This window comes from Lathamus discolor, chromosome 2 (assembly GCF_037157495.1).
Source record: "Lathamus discolor isolate bLatDis1 chromosome 2, bLatDis1.hap1, whole genome shotgun sequence".
NCBI lineage: Eukaryota > Metazoa > Chordata > Aves > Psittaciformes > Psittacidae > Lathamus > Lathamus discolor.
Window position 1 is genome coordinate 11,743,350 of NC_088885.1, and position 20,662 is coordinate 11,764,011.

The 20,662-nt window shown below is 40.0% G+C and overlaps 1 protein-coding gene across 5 annotated transcripts in view; it reads right to left on the minus strand.

The window, feature by feature from the left end:
* Positions 1-20,662, minus strand: part of SUGCT (succinyl-CoA:glutarate-CoA transferase) — a 310,973-nt gene that overhangs the window by 278,887 nt on the left and 11,424 nt on the right. For all 5 annotated transcript variants that reach the window (XM_065665717.1, XM_065665718.1, XM_065665722.1 and 2 more), the window contains one exon: positions 20,054-20,174. In XM_065665717.1, coding sequence (XP_065521789.1) covers positions 20,054-20,174 — 121 coding nt within the window. The remainder of the gene's footprint in view (positions 1-20,053; positions 20,175-20,662) is intronic.

Consider the following 20,662-nt stretch of genomic DNA (forward strand, 5'->3'; position numbering starts at 1 on the left):
TAAAGACAGCTTACATCTTTACTTAATAAAGATTAATGAAACAAGCAGAACAACACAAGCAGTTCTCTGTGATGACAAAAGCCAAAATCTAACAGACGCATTATATGAAACTTTGCAATGTCAGAGCTGCCAAATACGTTAGCAAAATGAGTAATGACTTTTGGAAAATGCTTGCCATGTGTTGGTCAGAAGGAAAGGAAGTACAACTTCCTGGGTAAGCATGCTTACAGGAGATCACAACCGATATGAAAAAGGTGAAGTCAGAGTAAACTGTCAAAAGAGATGAAAGGAGTTAAGAACACAACCTTAGTCAGCAGGCACAAAATCTGGCCAATGATCTGATAAATACATTTCATTTCCCAACTGATGATTGTGAATATGTACAATATATCAATTACTTCATTGATTTTACACATGGTGATTTAGATGTTATAACTCTGTACTTAACTAAATCGGAAGGCAAGGATAAAATTATTAAATCAAATACAAAACTGTCTGCTAGGAGTTAGATAGTGAAAGATTAGAAGGGCACAATCAGCTGCTTCTGCCAGTTGTCCAGTTCCATTCAATCTTCATGTGATCTGGGTACCCAACCTCACACAACTCCCCTGAAAACACGGTCTTCCCAGACACAGCTGCAGACCACCTCAAACAACACAAGCCTGGTTTTCAACAAGCTCTGAATCGGGCCTGCAAACTTCTGGGCTGTATTTTCCAGCTTTTCAACATGCCAATTCTAAGTGACAAGAAAGCAGCTCTTCTCTCTGTAGCCTAAATGGAAATTACTTAACAGATGCTCCTGACACTCTCTTTTGCCAAGTCAGCTAAGGTTTAACTTGTTACTCTGAATTTCAAGGCAGACGGGGTTTCCCAATCTAAGTGGAGGCACTCTTCTACATGATCTCAGAAATCAAGTATGACATGGTGACCATTTTCTGAAAACAGAATTTCAACTGAAAACTTAAGCTTTTATATGACAGATTAAGTACTCAGACCTTTTCACTCACCTTGTAAGGAAGCTGAGACACACACAGATTCCCCACTACTGATTTGGGCTTATACAAACATTCCTAACCACACACTCTTAAAGGTAATAACTCACTCCTTGTACCTGCTTTGGTACATATACAGCTAATCTTACAATCACAGAATGGTTTGGTTTGGAAGGGAACTTAAAGCTCACCCAATTCCAACCCCTGCCACAGGCAGGGACACCTTCCACTAGAGCAGGTTGCTCCAAGCCCCATCCAACCTGGCCTTGGAACACTGCCAGGGATGGGGCAGCCACAGCTCCTCTGGGCACCCTGTGCCAGCGCCTCAGCACCCTCACAGGGAAGAACTTCTTCCGAATGTTTAATCTCAATCTCCCCTCTGTCAGGTTAAATCCATTCCCCCTTGTCCTGTCAATATAGGCCCCTGTCAAAAGTCTCTCCAGATTTCCTGTAGACCCTCTTCAGGTACTGGAAGCTGCTCTGAGGTCTCCCCTAAGCCTTCTCATCTCCAGGCTGAAGGACCACAGCTCTCCCAGCCTGTCTCTATAGGAGAGGTGCTCCAGCCCTTGCAGCACCTTTGTGGCCCTCTAATTTTAAAATAGTGAAGTCAATTACACCTAGCAATGTAGCAGTGGCATCCCCCAGAATCCATCCAGCTTGAAAAACCTGCACAGAAGCTAGCTAAATTTCGGGGGTGACTGCCTTTTCTAACCTCTGCTTGTCCTCACTACTCCACTAGAACTCCTTCACGCAACCCCACCTCTGCCATGCTATTACTACTAAGGTAAAGGAGCAAATATTACTGAGAAACACCTGGCTAATGCTGGGAGTCAGCTAGGAGTGTACACAAAGGTATCAGGCCTCAGTTCAATAGATGTTAACTATCCTGCTATTTCTGAAGTGAAAAAAATGTGTAAAGCTAACTACCACCTCCAAGGTGTATTTTCTATGAATATTCGTAATGCTACGGCCAAGGAACAGTATCAGGACATCCTCAAAGGAGTCTGAACTCTGAGGCCACATATGGATACGGATATGTGAGATACATATGGAATGACTATCCTAGGGCAGAAATTTCAAGTAACTACTTAATTACATAATTATTTCTCATCTCAATCAGACAACTTTAATTCTAAAATGGGTATTACCTGAAGAGACCTTCATTTGTTGTGACTGTACATACTTTTGTAGACATACAAATCTGTGCAGCAATGTCCAGTGAGGAAGCGCTCCACTATACCCAGGGGTTGCACCTCCACGTGTGCACACACAAGCATGTACTATAACCCTGAACTCTCCCTCTAAGATCAAATACATAATCCCTCAAGAGGCTAAAGCTGCAAAAGTATCGACCTGAAAATTAGTATGGATTTTTTTCTGATTTTTCCAAACATTCCCTGAAAAATTTCTAAACCAAATCTATAGTTTAATTCCCAAAGAATAACTGATATGGAACAGAATGCAATACATTCTTAAAATTCCAGGCTGTTCCTTCAACCCAATAACTTCACTGACATTTTTTGAGCCTAACAATATTTCTTTATGGTTTATACACACAAAATATGTCAATAGTACACTGAATGACCACACACCCACCTACCTTCTATTTCTGAAATCATGAACTGCAACATGAATTTCATTTGCAGTCCTGATGCAACATTCATTTTCTGTGCAACCTAACCAAGGTTTAAATCCCAGCCTGAAGTTTAAATGACCTGTTCTTGCAGATCAGATGGAAGTGGAAAGTTGCAATAATTTACCAATACATTAGAAACTAAGGGAACGTCAAGAAAAGTTGAAAGTGCCTTTTCTTGGAAATACATATGAAAGTGATCTTGAATATTCTTATCATTAACAGATTTCCTGATTATAATGCACAGTTAAACATATTTGTTGCTGATCATTTACAGGAATTTAATATGTGAAGTGGTAAAAAGTAAGTGCATCTGGTTACTTGAAACAGCTGAACCTAATAACCAATTCAATGTATTGCCTAACTTGAATATTTTCTCCTAAACAGATTTTGCCAATTGGCTCCTTAGGAAAGGTCATATGTGAAAAGAATTTTGGCCTTCACAAAAAAATCTGTGGTGGACACAAGTGATATTTCACATCCTTGATTTCTTCCCCCCCTCTATAAAGATTTTCCTAACACAGTTACTTCTAATCGCATTCTCCGATTCAGATCTCATTGATGAGAAACACCGTGTAAATCAACACAAAATATAGCAAGATACCAGTTTTTCAGTCTTAACAAGTGAACAAACTTTTGACTGGACAGAGTACTCAAACATCTTGAGATATCACTTTGTAAAGGCTTGCAGAAATGCAACAAAATTAACAGAATTGGAATGATTTACAGCAGAGCAGATGGTATCTTTACTACCACACCATGTATTTTACTATATTTAGGTTTTCCAGTTGAAAAGAAGTTAGGATTCATTACTAAATTCACCTCCATATATCTTAGGATCATGACTTGAATTTGACAAAAATTCAAGAAACTGACAATCACATACTATATACCCTGAGCAAGTACATGATATAATACACCTTCTTATTGTACAAAGAATAGGGTTCTATATGAGTAAGCACCTCGTTCCATAAAGTTAGTTTGAAAGATGTACTCTTTTACAAGACATTACAAAATTTTAGCCTCCTATTCTCCTCTTGGAAAGGGGTCAGGGTTCCCTGTAAGACAGGATCACAATGGCACTAGGTACCCCATCCTCACTTTGCAACATCCATTAGGACTTGACTCCTGGACAAGAAAGTCATCCCATCAATTAGAAAGCTTTTCTTAATGTTTAACTGGAATTTTTTGCCAAAATTAGTATCACAGATTATTCTCTTCACAAGAACTTTACTTATGGGAGGGCTGTTACCCACAAACCTATTCTCATTACACTCTTACTCTGCAGTAACATCTATAGCTTCCAATCATGTTTTCTGTACAAGACAACTTGCAGATCAGTGGGTTTCAGCCAACTCTGACAAACACTGGGATGCGGAATGCTTTTAATGTTCAAGTACATGGAAAAGTGCCAAATACTGCCACCATTTTCATTTCCAACAATGACAAAATACAGGCTATTTTTCAATAGTTTGCATCTCCTACACCCAAAACTGTTTTCTTTTTCTTTGTTAGCTACTGACAAAGTGTTTTATTTTATCACAGTATTTTCAAAACAGAAGTAATGAAGACCATATGCTTACTGAGAAACATTCTCAGGTCAACACCAGCTACTTACAGTCTTCTTAACAATCTAACAACACCCACAGAAAATACCATGAATGGGCACAACAAAGACACTGGATCTTTGCACCATTTTAACAAGTCATATTCATTTCTTTGATGAAATCTCAAAACCTAACCGTTTTAAACAGCAAAACAAAACTAACAAAAACAAATCCTGCAATCTTCATATGAAATAAGGTCAGAGGCAATAAAAATAAGATTAATAAAACACAGATAAGATAAGAAGGCTAAAAGAAGGGAGATTCCCTGAAAAAAAAAATTTCCTTTTGAAGCCAGCAAAGAAATCTTTAGTAATAACATAGAAAATGTTTGGTGATCCTTTCTTGGGACTTCTCTTTAGGATGTTAGAACTCAAACACAGTAAATACTGCTTTACAAAAGCCCACTGCAATGCTTCTGAAGCCGCCTAAAATCTTCCAGCTTTATTTCTGTTAACTTAGCTAGGCACCAGTCCAAGTACAATAGCTACTGAAAAATAAACATTAAGCCATCAGTGAGTGTCTCCACAATTGTACTGTGTTGCCATGCTGTTCATATCCAGGATTTCAGGGCCTAATCTGGTTTCATTCACTGTAAACTAACCCAGTGTCAAATCTTAAGAATCGCAGGCTCTGTCTGCTATGGTATTCTTCATTAGGACAGAGTCCAAAATCCTGGAGTTTCAGATTTTATACAAAATACTGCTATTTAGATGAAAGAACAAGCAATGAACATGAAGTCATAAGAAAAATACTACTTCCACGCACAGCTGAAAGTCAATACTTCATTTTAAAGCATGGAAGAATTATGACTTGTTCATTAAACTTCGTATATGCTTCATACTGAACAACAAACGGGAACACAGTGTTTCAGAGTACCACTCATTTTCAACTGTTTCTTATTCCCAAACTCACAGTATTTTGGATATTCAGACTATGTGTGACCGAAGAAATAACAGTGGAAAAAACAGCAAAGCCCTCCTGCTAGGTTGCTTAATGCCAGTGTAAAAGGCTAGCTCAATCACTTCCAGAGAACAAAAATAATGCACTCTAGCTGCTGCTGGTGTGCTGATGACAGAAACAACACTAACTCCAAGATTTACTGTCACACAGCTAGAAAGCCCACCTTCCTGGAGGTGCACAGCAGATCCAAATCACACAAGGACATCAATCCTACCAATACTGAAGGGATCCTGTCAGCTCCCATCTGTTCCTCAGCAACCTTTGTTTCAACACGCCTCCTTTCAGCTTCCACACCCTTTTCTACTTAGCTTGGATTACTGATATATTTTGGAAGCTTGTTTGATATCAGAGCCCTCAAGTCCTCTAGAGGCACTGAGAAAGCACTGCAAATATAGGACAAATACAGATTTCTGAAGCAAATTACATTTCATACCGGAATGTAAAACTATTTGTCTCTGATCAGACCAGTTTTACCAGCAAAAGTTTTGTCAATATAATAACATATTTACTAATGGCTTCTGCCAAAAACAGCTAAACCAGTCAGTGTTCACATCTCTTCACATTCCTGAGCAGCACAGCTGTGCTGACAGCAAGCCTGCTGTATAGAAAACAGCCTCAACGCCCAGTTCCAAAATGTGTTGTCAACCAGCTGAGTTTTACAGAAGCCTCCTCCTTTGAAGGGGCCTGGTCAAGATCCCAGATCTGCAAGCAGGAGAGAAAAACCCACCAGCAACAGGAATTTAGGTAGGAACATTATTACCCTTTGGCTCTGTATCCTGACAGATCATAACTACATTTATCCTATACAAAGAGGCCTCTTTGAAGTCTGGTTTTATTCTGAAGCACCCTAAAAATGCACTTTTGTGATACTTTTATCTCAATCACTCTTGAATTGAATACATGGGGGGTTTGTGTATAACACAGGTTAAAAAGCATTGTTACCATCACCACTAGAAAGCCTCCAGAAGTCAAGTCCATGTAGTTAAGAACTACCATGCTGAATTGCTCTGCCACACACCTCTGTCAAATCTTGCTGGCTCTATTTTACCCTGTGACCTTTTGGCAACTCGTGTTCTCCAAATGGGTTGTAAATGTGTATTTAAGGGAATTTAATCCCATGATTGGTATTTGGGCAACAGTTCTACTGGTAACACTCTGGAGGGACTGAAATCACAATAAATCCACTGGCTGAGCTGTGCTAATGGATGTAGAAGTTTAGCTGATGTCTGAAAAGCAAAGAGCAGCACAGGAAGATGAAAAAAAATGCACTAAATTAGACTCAAGGCTCAGATAGCTACATATTCTCGCTCCAAGAACGGAGGAAAACAGATGCCAATACGAACAGGGTAAGCCTATCTAACACTTTTCTTGAGTACTCTCCTAGCTTACAACAGTTTGCAGCTGACAATCTTCCTGAATAAGTTGATATGGGTTTAAGGGTTTTTTTTTTTACTTCATTCATCTTTAGAGCAAGCTAGAATTGAGAGGTAAAGTTACAACACTTCCCAAATCAACTGTTTAGGGGCTAGACACACAGAAAACCTTTGCAACTTGCAGGTGTTTAGACTATACAGACACTTTCAACTTGATTAAAACATAAACAAGAACAACAACAAAAAAAACTGTAATGATTTTGAACAATATTACAGTATTTTAAAAAGCTATCCCAAAAATTCAAATCCTGTTAATCAGGCTTCTAAAACATATAACTCTTAAAGACGTGAACAATAAAGTAGAGGTAATGCAAAGTAAGCCCATTATTTGTCAACTGATTGCAAGTCTGATTAAAAGTGGAGTTATTGCTTCCTAGTCTTCCTCAGGATGACAAGGGGCAATGGGTTCAAACTTACACTCTGGAGATGGAGATGAGCTCTCAGGCAGAAGTTCTTCCCTGTGAGGGTGCTGAGGCGCTGGCACAGGGTGCCCAGAGAAGCTGCGGCTGCCCCATCCCTGGCAGTGTTCAAGGCGAGGTTGGATGGGGCTTGGAGCAACCTGCTCTAGTGGAAGGTGTTCCAACACCCTGCCACAGGCTGGGTCTAGATGATCTCAAGGTCCTTTTCCAACCCAAACCCTTCTGTGAATCTGTGATTAGGATTTTTTTTTCTTCAGCAAGAGCAAGTATTATAATAAAATAACCTAACTTTGTATTAAGAAAAAACACAAAATAAATACATCACTAAACCCAATATGGGAGGAAAAAAATACTGGGTCTAACACACTCAGTGGTTTTCATTTGTGTCCAGCACCTCTGCACACAAATGAGGTAAACAGCTCTTTGCAGATGCAACACCTATGATAGAAAACAGAAAGAAAAATTTGGGAGTTCTTCGTAAGCAGCAGCAAAGAAGCATCAGAAAGAACCCTCTGCTTGTGTAGCTGCGCGTCAGTAGGCCAGTAATTGGCACCATGAACTAGGAAAAGAAATTGAAATCTCCCACTGGTCTTCAGCGTTTATTTCTGAATAAAGCAGACAACTGCTGGAAGGTTAGAACAATACTTGCTTTATTTTATATACAAATAACATTTGTAAAAAATTAAATTTCATATGGCTCAGACTGCAATTCATACTCCATATATGAAGTATTTCACTCTGGGAAGAAGTAACAGCCACAAAGTGCCAATCCTAAGGCACTCCGCTCTGGAATGGGTCTCGTGTCAAGCACAATGAGGTTTAGGGACTTTACAAGTGATTTCTACAAGGTAAAGTGAATTAGAACCATGTTAAATACTTAGTATTTAATGCCAAAATGAAGCAAGCCCTTAAAATATGACAGCCCCTAAACACACAAGTGCAATTTTCAGAACCCTCCACTATAATACCATCTCCCTTTAAATCAACGCGTATCTATTTCAGAGTCTCCTTCCTGAAGTTTTGCATTTACACAAATCATCCTTAGGTCCTAAAGAAGAGTAAGACATTGTAGAGAGTACACTGACAACTGTCACAAAAGCAGTGCGGCTGTAATACCCTAGGGCAGATTTATCATGCTGATTTAGAGATAGCTCCAGGCTTTCCCCCACACACACAACACTGTCAAGTGTTGTAAATACATTCTGACTCATCTCAAAAATTCACTTTTGTAAAGGAAAGAAGCTACATAAACGGCTCAAAGTTGTTCTCACTAGGACTTTACCAGCAGAATTATGTACCACAAGACCACCACTGCTACATCAGTGTGTACCACCACGGTGATTGACTGCTTTCTTAGAAACAGGAATTTTCTTCACTAATAGAAACAAGTGGGTTTTTTTTTCCTAGATTATAATGAAAAAAGTCCCTTTTTTGCATCATTGAAGTAGTATTTGGACATCTGCATTTCTGCCAATTAATTGTCTCACATAGCAATTCGCTGCTTTTTCATATTAAAGTTTTCTGGCTTGATGGCTCAGCCAAAAGGAAAAATTGAGACAACTTGGATACACAAACAACATATGACTAGAAGTTTTTCAGGACAAGGCTGTCTTGATGTCTAGAAAGAAATCAGGCATTTTGGACTCAGATGTATACAAAACTCTACCTCTTCCACATTAACCCTTTTCTCTTCAAGCTCCTGCCGTGTACCATAAACCTAGTTCTTCCCTGCAAAAGGAACCAGTCACTAAAAGGAGCATGACCAGCAGGTCAGGGGAGGGATTCTCCCCCTCTGCTCTGCTCAGACACACACACACACAAACCCCCACCCCACCCCCAGTCCTGCATCCAGCTCTGGGGCAACAGCACAAGAGGGACATAGAGATGTTGGAGCGAGTCCAAAGGAGGCCACAGAGATGCTGCGAGGGCTGGAGCAGCTCTGCTCTGGAGCCAGGCTGAGAGAGCTGGGCTGGGTCAGCCTGGAGAAGAGAAGGCTCCTTAAGGGGAGACCTTAGAGCAGCTCCAGTGCGTAAAGGGACTACAAGAAAGCTGGACAAGCCCATAGTAGGGGGATTGGAACTAGATGATCTTTAAGGTCCCTTCCATCCCTAACCATTCTATAATTCTATGACTTTTGATTAAGCAGAGTACATTGTACTTGCTCCAACCTTTAATTCTTGTTCTTTTATTTGTGTAAGCAATTTGGTCAAGGTAATTTTTAATTCTAATCCTGCTGTATAAATGTAGTCCCTTTCAGCTTCGTGGTCTTCAGAGCTGCATGGAGGTCTCAAGCCAATAAACTGCAGCTTTTACACTAGGACTTCATCATATGACAGCCCATGGGGCTGTGTTGAGACAAGGACTGTTGGGAATGCTTTAAATGCCTGGCTTTGGGAAGAAAAATGGAGCTGAGTTTCTGAGGCCAGCTCCCCGTGACTCTTCTGAGAGTTAGCCACACTGCCAAAAACCATTTTAAAGGGGAGTATAAGGCTGTAAGGAAAGATGTTTTCCACCTGTGAGTCAGCCCCAGATTCCTCCTGTCACTCATCTCTAAAACACACAACAAATGCCCTGTAGTTCATGATCATAAAAGGATTCTGGGTGCATGCACATTCTATTCTATCACCTACTTTGAGAAAAATATCCAGCAACATCAGTTCTGAGGAACTGCCTTCCATGTCAGTCAGGACCGAGAGCTACTCTTTATATAACATGAGAGATTAGTTATCAGGGAGTTTCTCATCACTCTTGAACCACTTTTTTACATCACATTTCCCTAACTTGTCTAGGAAAGCATTAATCAGAAGTGCTAAAAACCTTCCTACAGTCAAAGTACACATCACATTGTTTATTACCCTGTTATAGATAGGTAATTATATTGTCCCAACAATGATTTGTGACTCCAGAAACCCAGAGTCTCCTACTCGACTTCCCAGAAACTGTTCTCAGAGTATTTTATCTCTAGGCCCTGATTACTAGCTTGTCTTAACTGCCCATTCAGACAACTTCAAGCTATCTAAATAAATTATCAATCAAGTCTTTAACTCATCCTTCTTCCAACCACATAATGCAAAAAGTAACACACTGGAGAAGATCGGTTTTCTTTTCCAGTGCTGTAAGACTCTGTTTTTATCAAATGAAGCTCAGGTAGAAGCTTCATACTTTTTCCCCTCCAAATGCCTTTTTTAATCACTGTCAGCACTTAAGTTCATACCTCAAGGCTTGCAAACCTGTGATTTTCATGTTTATTTAAGAGAGGTATAATGTTCACAGTTTTCCAGACCTGCCTCCTTGTTCTTAAACCACATGAAGAACTAGTGAAGAGTGACACCCAGTTTGTTCTGACAGTGCCTCTTTTGACGTATCAGCCTCTGACAGTGCAGTATCTTCTCTTTTTATTAAACGACAGATCTGTTGAGAATTTCTTTATGAGCATCTTTTACTGAAGACTGGCACCAAGACACCAATCCTCTCTTTTGCAGTTTCCAGCTTAATCTCCTCATTATCCAAATCTTTCTTAGTTTTAATATATTTAAAAGACTGTTTCAACTCCTTCAATTCTCAGTTCTCCTAATTTCCATTTCATTCTGCACATCCTCCTGCTCGCATCAGCTATTTGGCTCAACAAGCCTATGCATTTTGCTATGCAGGCTTAATTCACCCCTTTTAATTTTCCCCTTCTAATTTGTTGCGCCTAGTTTTAGGGTCATTCTGCTTTTTCGCGAGGGTAACAAAAAAATTCCTTTTAGTGATTTGGGGTCATACATTTTAATAACTTTTTAACAGCTTGATGACCAAGACCATTTCTATAGCTGCTGTTATTTAGTGAGAACTGCAACCACAGCTTAAGCCAGCTTCAGAATACAATTTAGTTTGCTACTTATTTATTAATAAATAATTTATAGCATCAAGAAATTATTTTGCCAAATGACAATATATTATGAAATATGCTCAATTTGTTTTAAGCAGGAGCTATAATTTCTTTAGCGGGTAATCTACCCATCTGTACCAGGTAACTAATTCCAGATTATAACTGTCTAGAAACCACAAGAACACCAATCTTCAGGGGAATGAGTGGACAAGACAACACAGACACTCCAAGTTATCTATAATTCTATAGGCCAGAATCATCTGGTAAGAGGGAGTTTACAAACTGTACCTAGTCCAAAGCAATTCCATATATCTTACCACAGTTAGTTCACAAATCAGAGGATCTGCAGAACACTTTGGCTAGCCTTTGCCCGGCAAAACACATTGCGGTTGGCTTTTCTTTCCTGTTGTGCAAACACGAGAGGCAAAGTAGGATATGCCTCAAAATTATAACATGACATCTTCTCATGAGAACCCACTACAAATTATCAGTACAAACAGAGATCTGCTGGGAAGTAGCAAATGCTAGTTCTTCTGAGTTATTATTAACTTGCATGCATACGGGTAGAGTGAAGAACTCTTTTTCCTTCTCATAGATTCATTAAAATCACTCAAGAGAAGTGATTATTTTTGAAGATCTTAAGGACTTTACAAGAGCTACATATACAATACCATATTCAGATCCACATGAAACTCAGGTGACACAAACCACTTATTCTATCTAACTTTTACCATTCTTTCCACCTATTTTCTGCCTTTTTACAACAACACTGTTTGCCAACAAATTAACAGTTTAGTACAAAGTATGTGTAACTTCAGAATGAAGACTAAGTTCTTTGGAGTAAAGATGGCAAATCCTCAAGAAATTTATTCTGTTACAGTAACACAAAGTTAACAAAAATACTAGTCCAAAAATCTCATCTTGTTTCTTTGGTTGAACCAAGAATATTTCTAAGACTGTCTATGATTACCATTACACATTCAATTTCCATCATGCACAAATGCATCAAAAAGTCTTTACAGGAATAAAATTTCTTTAAAGGGCAGAAAATTAAGCATCACATCCATATTTTAAGACATTAAATGAAAAACACTGAAACAAGATTTTGTAAAGCCATGATCAATATACAAAGCAACCTGTTCATGGCATAAAATATTACTTCCTTGAAAAGGAAAAGAAAAAAAAAAAACCGAGAAACACTATCTGCAGCAAAACCTGTGCATGGGAGAAGAGCAAGCACAATTCACTCAAATAAGCAGAGCAAGGGGATGGGGCAGAGAAGCTGAGTAGTTTTCATCATTCAAACAAACTACAAAGTTCCTTCTAAACATACCGCCTTTGGAGGCTTTAAGGAAAGGAGGAAAAATAAAAGGGCTTTGATTTGCAAAGTTGTGCTTTTAAACAGTGCCCCCTCCTGTTCAGAAATAAACTTTCTTATTTGAAGCACTACACAGACCATACTCATAGCAACAAAATGGTCACTCCCTTGTGACCTGTACATGATTTACTTTAACCAGCCAATTTTCAAAAACTTAAACCCATCTCAACCACAAAACTGTCAAAATACATTATATTTAAACTAGTTCTAAGATTACTCTCATCAGCACAGCCAACTTGTGAGTGAGAACAGACAATTTGGACCTCAAGAGCACTCCAGAACAGCAGGGACGCTGGGAAAAGTCCTGGAAAAACTCGCAACCCTGCAACAGCCACTTCAGGGCTGGATACATTCAATCCAAGCTGTTTGGATAAGAAACTCAAGTTTGCTAATCACAACTTCCAGAACACCATAAAGGAGACAGCATCTGGCTTACCTATGTCTAACCTCTTCACCTACATATGATCCTGGCCTTTCTGAAAAATTACACTCTATTTCATTTTGCCATCACTAACAACTTGCAATAGTCCAACGTTTAGAAAGAGAATTCCATGCAAATATATTATTCCTGTATTTAAGAAAAACTGCTCAATCTGGGTAAGTTATAAAGTAGCACTTCTTCTAAGGAGCATGTCTTGCAGATTTTACATTCTGCTACAGTACATGCCTCTTGAGCTGAACCAGTCACTTCCACGTATGTTGCATTAACAAAAAAGCATTTCATGTAATAGATACAATTCCTGATCTTTAAGCTGAGAATTCTGTATGTTGTCATGATTTCTCACAGACTGTTTCTGCTGTTCTTAAGCACAAAACCAGGGAGGGAAGCAGGTTTGTTTTGTTAGATTAGTAAAAACAACTTCCAGCTGTTTGTTTAAAACCCCAAGAATTTCTGTTCTTTAGAGTGAAGACTCAAAAGAAATGAGACCTTTCTTGTCATGGCTATGAATTTTTACTAATGCTGTTGCGGTTCGGGGTTTTTTTCTCCAATAGAAAATTCTCAAATCCAGCTTTAAGTTATCACAGCAGCTGGGAAATACATTCTTAAGAAAATACTAGTTAGTGCTTCGAGGATAAAGTCTCCAAACATTTTTAGTCTATGAAGTTCATGCTCTATCGTATCATACATCCCAGGAGTTTGTTCTGATAGACGTCTTTACACTGTCTCCACATACTTGAGCACGCTCTAGCCCAGGTTTTGTTTATATTTACTGGTTTGTGCATGAGGATAGCACATAAAACCCAGGCATAGAAAGAGGATATCTCCTCTGCTCGATTCCCACCAGCACTGCAGTGCAGAAAAGGAGACACTGGAAAAAAAAAGTAGGTTAGCATGAAGGTTCTGAAGAACCCAATTAGCTGGAGAAGGAAGCTGGTAGGAAAACGCGAGCCTGAAGCCAAAGCAGGTAAGGGAAACTTGTATGGTGACGAAATGGAGAGGGGAAGACTGAACTGGATGAGGTGGGCAATCATAGCTGGGAAAGAGCAGGAAGAGGATACAGACCAAGGAGGAAGAGAAACAGATCTGACAAAAAGGGCACAAGCCCTGACGAAAAGGGCACAAAGGCATCATTGTATGTGGAATATTGAGAGCAGAAATACTAGCCTGTAGGCCATCAGAAGTGAATAGAAAGGGAGACGAGGTGGAAACATACACGGGTAGCATTGCTACTGATTAGACTACATTTCAGGGCGATATTGCTATTTATAGCAAAGAAGCCAAAGAAAATAAGCAAAAAGTAAGGTGATAACACCTTATATTTTACCTACCATCTAAAGGAAAAATAAGTTTAATGCAATATATACAGCTGTATTAAAGATGGCACATATGAACTATTCATGACCATATGACCAATGTGGTACACTCCAAAGACAGCCCAACACTATCTGGCTCAACATCAAGCAGCAGGAAATAGAAATTCCTAAGCTACAAGCACACAAGAACAGTATCAATAGGCATGGACTAATTCAGCAATTGAAGCAACTCAATGATGTGGCAAAAAACCTAATCCATATCCAGAAAGTGGCTACTAGCACTATAACCATGAACGCAAAATGCAGCCAGGGGATGCTGAATTAGCCAGCAACTGTGATACAAACGTTCTAGAAGACAAGCATTTAAGAAAAGGCTATCAGTTAGTGCTGACAATTTGTTAGCAACTCTGAGGACTGAAGATAAATGCAAACACCATAACTTTACACAACTACTGTCCCAAATATAATCATAGAATCATAGATCAGTTAGGGTTGGAAAGGACTTTATCTAGTTCAAAGCCCCCTGTCCTCAGGCAGGGACACCTCACACTAAACCATGTCACCCAAGGCCCTGTCCAACCTCGCCTTGAACACTGCAAGGGATGGAACATTCACAACTTCCTCAGGCAGCTCATTCCAGTGCTTCACCACCCTCACAGTAAAGAGCTTCCTCTTTAAATCAAATCTAAACTTCCCCTGTTCTATCGCTACAGTCCCTAATGAAGAGCCCCTCCCCAGCATCCTTACAGGCCCCCTTCTACTGGAAGGCTGCTATGAGGTCCCCACCCCGCCTTCTCTTCTCCAGGCCAAGGAGAAGATATAAGTCTTTAAAAAGTGAAGGCACCCCTCCTCCAAAGTGTAACAGCCATGACAAGGGTAAGCATGACAACTATTTAAGCACACTCTCTCTAGAACAGCGCAAGTGACACAGTACAGTGTAGAGACAGAAAAGCACCATTCATTTGGATCATCACTAAATTTATGAAAGTTTTAACGTCCAATTTGATTTATTTATACTTGCATTCAATAACTGAATGAGACAAAAAGAAGCCAAGACAGACATCTTGATCACAGCTGCTATCCAAGTTATGCTAGAGGATGAAACTGATTCCTTCAAATGACTTGTTTATTGATTGCATTCCATACCTATGAAATTAGAGCTTGAGAGGTAATACAGTTCCAAAAATAAAACCCCAAAACATTCCAGATGATATCCAGCCTCATTAATGAGTTAAGTAAATGGATAAGGGAAGTAGTGTCCAGTAATTATTGGTAATTTATTAAATGAATCAGCTATAATGTCTTCAGCATGTATACTAACAAGAACAAAAATTAAAGTTGGAAAAACACTCCAGTTCTGACACATTGGACATGTTTATTTCTTGGCTACTTATTATCAAATGTTATGCCAAATTGTCTGTATATATTCACACATCTAAGATGTAATACATACTACACGATATTCATTAACAACCAACATAATTTTGTCTGTCAGTTACGATACATAAAATACAACCTTAAAAAGCATAATCCAAAATGGCCAAGCTAAACAGTATAAACCATTCCAACACTGTTCAAAGACCTCAGAACATAATTCATGTTATACTGTGTATTCATTAACTTCCACAAAACCCCCAATCAGAAAGAGCTTGAGAACCAACATATTTCCATTATCTCTTGCACAGCCTGTATGCAGGATGCCAAAGGATGGCTGAAAACCCACAATTTAGATGCAAAAAGGTTGTGGTAACCAAGATAATTTGCCTCAATGATTTTCAACATTTTGGAAGATGACTAGTCAATTTAATTCAAGGTTCTAGGCCAGCAGATCCTTTACATCTTCTTTAGTGTGCGGTTTCCACACCTCTAGGTAGGAATTTTACGTACACTTAACTTTCTATGGCATTACCGAAAAACCTTACATCATGCCCCCAATTTCTATTTGAAATACTACATTTGGGCTCACAGAAACCTACTGGATTCAGTGCGTCTCAGTTCATTACACTTCAATACCAATCCTGACCTACATTGTCATAAGCATAGCTTTGGATCTGGAGAAGGCTGAAGTTCTTAATGACTTCTTTGCCTCAGTCTTCACTGGCAAATGCTCTGACCACACCAACCAAGTCTTGGAACTTAGACGCGGGGACTGTGAGAATGAAGACCTTAGGCCCACTGTAGGAGAGGATCTGGTTCAAGACCATCTGAAGAACCTGAACGTCCACAAGTCCATGGGACCCAATTAAATCCATCTGCAGATCCTGAAAGAGCTGGCAAATAAAGCTGCTAAACCACTGGCCATCATATTTGAAAAATCATGGAAGTCAGGTCAAGTTCCTGACGACTGGAAAAAGGGCAACCTAAGTCCCATTCTCAGGAAGGGCAAAAAGGGTGACCTGGGGAATTACAGACCAGTCAGTCTCACCCCTGTGCCTGGCAAAATCTTGGAGCAGATTCTCCTGCAAGGCATGCTAAGGCACATGAAGAACAACAAGGTGCTTGGTGACAGCCAGAATGGCTTCACCAAGGTGAAATCCTGCCTGACCGATCTGGTCACGTTCTATGACAGGGCTACGGAACTGATGGACAAGGGAGGGTAAAGCAGTTGACGTCATCAACCTGGACTTGTGCAAGGCGTTCAACACTGTCCCACACGACATCCTTGTGTCTAAATAGGAGAGACATCAATTTGATAGGTGGACCACTCGGTGGATAACGAACCGGCTGGATGGCCGCACACAAAGAGTTGTGGTCAACAGGTCAAAGTCCAGCTGGAGACCAGCAACGAGTGGTGTCCCTCAGGGATCAGTGTTGGGACTGGTCTTGTTCAACATCTTCATCGCTGACACAGACAGTGGGACTGAGTGCACCCTCAGCAAGTTTGCCGATGACACCAAGTTGTGTGGTCCAGTTGATATGCTGGAGGGAAGGGATGCCATCCAGAGGGACCTCGACACACTTGTGAGGTGGGCTGATGCCAACCTCATGAAGTTAAACCATGACAAGTACAAGGTCCTACACTTGGGCTGAGGCAATCCCAGACACACTTACAGGTTGGGCAGAGAAGAGATTCAGAGCCAGCCCTGTGGGGAAGGACTTAGGGGTGCTGGTTGATGAGAAAATGAATATGAGCTGGCAGTGTGCACTTGCAGCCCAAAAAGCCAACCGTATCCTGGACTGCATCAAAAGGAGCATGACCAGCGGGGTCAAAGGAGGTGATCCTGCCCCTCTACTCTGTTCTTGTGAGAACTCACTTGGAATGGTGTGTGCAGTTTGGTGTCCTCAACATAAAAAGGACACGGAACTGTTGGAACAAGCCCAGAGGAGGGCCACGAGGATGATCAGGGAACTGGATAGGCTGAGAAAGCTGGGGCTGTTCAGCCTGGAGAAGAGAAGGCTGCGTGGAGACCTCATAGCAGCCTTCCAGTATCTGAAAGTGGCCTATAGGGATGCTGGGGAGGGACTCTTCACTAGGGACTGTGGTGATAGGACAAGGGGTAATGGGTTAAAACTTAAACAGGGGAAGTTTAGATTGGATACAAGGAGGAAGTTCTTTACCATGAGGGTGGTGAGGCACTGGAAAGGGTTGCCCAAGGAAGCTGCGAATGCTGCATCCCTAGCAGTGTTCAAGATGAGGTTGGACAGAGCCTTGGGTGACATAGTTCAGTGTGAGATGTCCCTGCCCACGGCAGGGGGGGTGGAACTAGATGATCTTTAGGTCCTTTCCAACCCTAACTTTTCTATGATTCTATAGCTCCTGACTCAACTATTTCTTGACAGCCTTTCAGAAAGCAGTCACCTGCTTTCTACACCAGTCTCTCAAAAAAACAGCCAACCAACTCAGAAGCCTCAGCTTACATGAACTTATTTCTTGGGTAAAACATTGCAATGCCCAGTATTAAATCATCCCAGACACTGCTTACAGACAATCTATGCACCCAACCTCCCACTATTTTTAATAGGTATCCACATTCAAGAACCCAGAAGATAAAGAATAGCACTTGACCATCATGAATAGCAAGCAAGATGGGAGAGAGATGACTTGCAAAAACACATGAATATCAATTAGTTCCAGAGTTTGCTTCAGAAAAGGACAGGGAATTTATTCGTATGGGTGATTTACAAACATTCATTTACCAATTTGTTCAAAAAGCCTTTTATATCAGGTATTCAGATTAACAAAGTTCCTGAAATTGATCCCTTGCAGGAAACAGCTCAAGCATGTCAACTCCCTAGACTTCCCCATAATAAGAAGCAGTGTACATACCATAGAGATGTTTTAATGCCTTCACCAATCTCTTTTTGTTTGTCTAGCCTTGTGATGGAAAAACAAAACCAAAAAAAGGATTCTGCAAGCAAATCTGCTGCAGAAAGACTACTAAGGAAGACATGGACCTACACCAGAATTGGACAGGGGAACTGGTGACAATGGACATGGAGAAAGCCAATGTATTTAACACCTTCTTTGCCTTGCTTTTTACCCAGAAAGACTGTCCTCGGGAATCCTAGGTCCGAGACTAGAGGGAAAAGCTCCAGCAAGGAAAACTTAGTCTCAGCAGAAGAAGTCAGGCAGCATTTATAGAGAACATGCAGAAGTATTCGTTCTTGTAGCAAAGGAAGCCAACACTATTTTGTGGTGCATTAGGAAGAGTGTGGAGCCAGTCTGGCACAGATCCATGAAGATGAATAAGAGACTGGAGCATTCAACACATGTTGAGACGACAAGACGGATGAAACTCTTCAGCCTAAATAAGAGAAACCTCTGGGGAATCTTAGCAATGTATATAAATATCCAGTGGGAGAGAATGAGCAAGAAGAAGCCAGACCCTTCTCAACAGCATCCACTGACACGACAAGGAGCAATAGGCAAGTTTTCCTGTACGTGGGAAAACTTTATTACTGTGAGGGTGATCAGACACTGGAACAGGTTGTCCACCAGAGCAGCTGTGGAAATACTCAAAGCCCAGCCAGACACAGTCCTGGGAAACCTGCTGTATCTGGCCATGCCTGAACAGAAAGGTTAGACTAGATGGTCTCAAGAGGTCCTTTCACCTAAACAATTCTACAATTCTGTGAAATTAAGTAGTACATTTCTTTAGGCCCTCACTGGGAGTCAGGTTTTTGTCTATTACCAATAAAATACAAAAGCACTCAAAAGCAGTCATGTAGCATGAATTGAACAGATTGACCAAATCAAAAGGCCAAGTTACCTCACAAATTGTAGCTTGGATGCAATTTTTATTTATTTTTTTTTCCATCATTTACAGGTACAGCAACTACACAAAAACGCAAAAAAAACACTTGACAAGTTCCAGTTGAGAATACATGCACAAAAGTGGTATCATGGTAACTAGTCACTGACCAACCTCAAAATGTATTTAAACATTCTCAGCAAGCCCTGCAGGCAACTGCCTTCCTGTTCTTGTCTTCTTCAGACATTTGCCACACAAACATGATAAAAACATCACAACAGACTAGAAAGCTATTTGATTCGTATTAAATTACATCAAAACTCAGCAACTAAAAAGCCAAAGCCATTTGTTCCTTAGAAATTCAGAGGCATAACAGATTTGTAACTAAGATTTTAAGCCAGCCTAAAATATCTGTAACTTCTTTAACTGTCCTTTAATAGCAGACTTTACAGGCACAGATCCTTTTATTTTTATGCTTGATCAAGACATCACGAAGGGTGTTTATTTGTAGGGTTCAATGATTTTTTCAGACTTATTTTTACATGCATGCAGTTACCAATATTCATATGTCTAATATCTTGTCTTTCTTCCCAGCATTCCCAATGCTTCTGCCATTTCAATTACCAAGCAATAAACTGTAGCAAAGTAGCATAAAACAATGATGAACACAGAACTCCACAATTCCAAAGAGAGATGTGCTTCAGAGCAGTAAAGAACATTGATTAACAGATTGGAAAATTGCAACATGTATGACTTTTATAATAAGTTGACTGGAATAAAGGAAATAATAACAAATAATGGAAATCAAAATACCTGTTATTGAGCAGTACACTATGTGAGGAGCAATCTTTTGAATGTCTTCATAACCTAGCCCTATTTCAGCCAGTTTCCCTGGGATGTAGTTTTCCACAAAAACATCAGACACTGCTGCAAGCTGTAGAAAACAAATAAGATTTGTCAACGAGCTTCAACAAGTTCAGTAAATTTCTCATGCAACTTCATTTCAAAATCTTGCTAAGTAGAATGGCTCCAGTCTTTGACATGAGAGAACTTACAAACCTAGAGATATTTTTTAGCCTGTTGGACTGTGCATCTCTACAAACTACATATTAGAGATGCTACATATCTAGGAAGACACCTGTCAGAATCCTGAAGTGACTACAGAAATCTATGATTATATTATCAGCATCACATCAATTTTGCAAGACTTGACAACAGTTTACAGAACAATAGTCACCTCTATACCTGCACTAAGCTTGAGGAAAAAGAGGGAGCAAAAATGCATCTTTCTTCTTCATGCTTTGTCTACACTAGAGCCAAACAACAAATAATGATGCTATCAACTTGATAAAGCAAACTATTAGTACTCTTTGGAATTTTTGCGTGGGTTTTGGGGACAAGGTGAGGTGGGTTATTTTATAT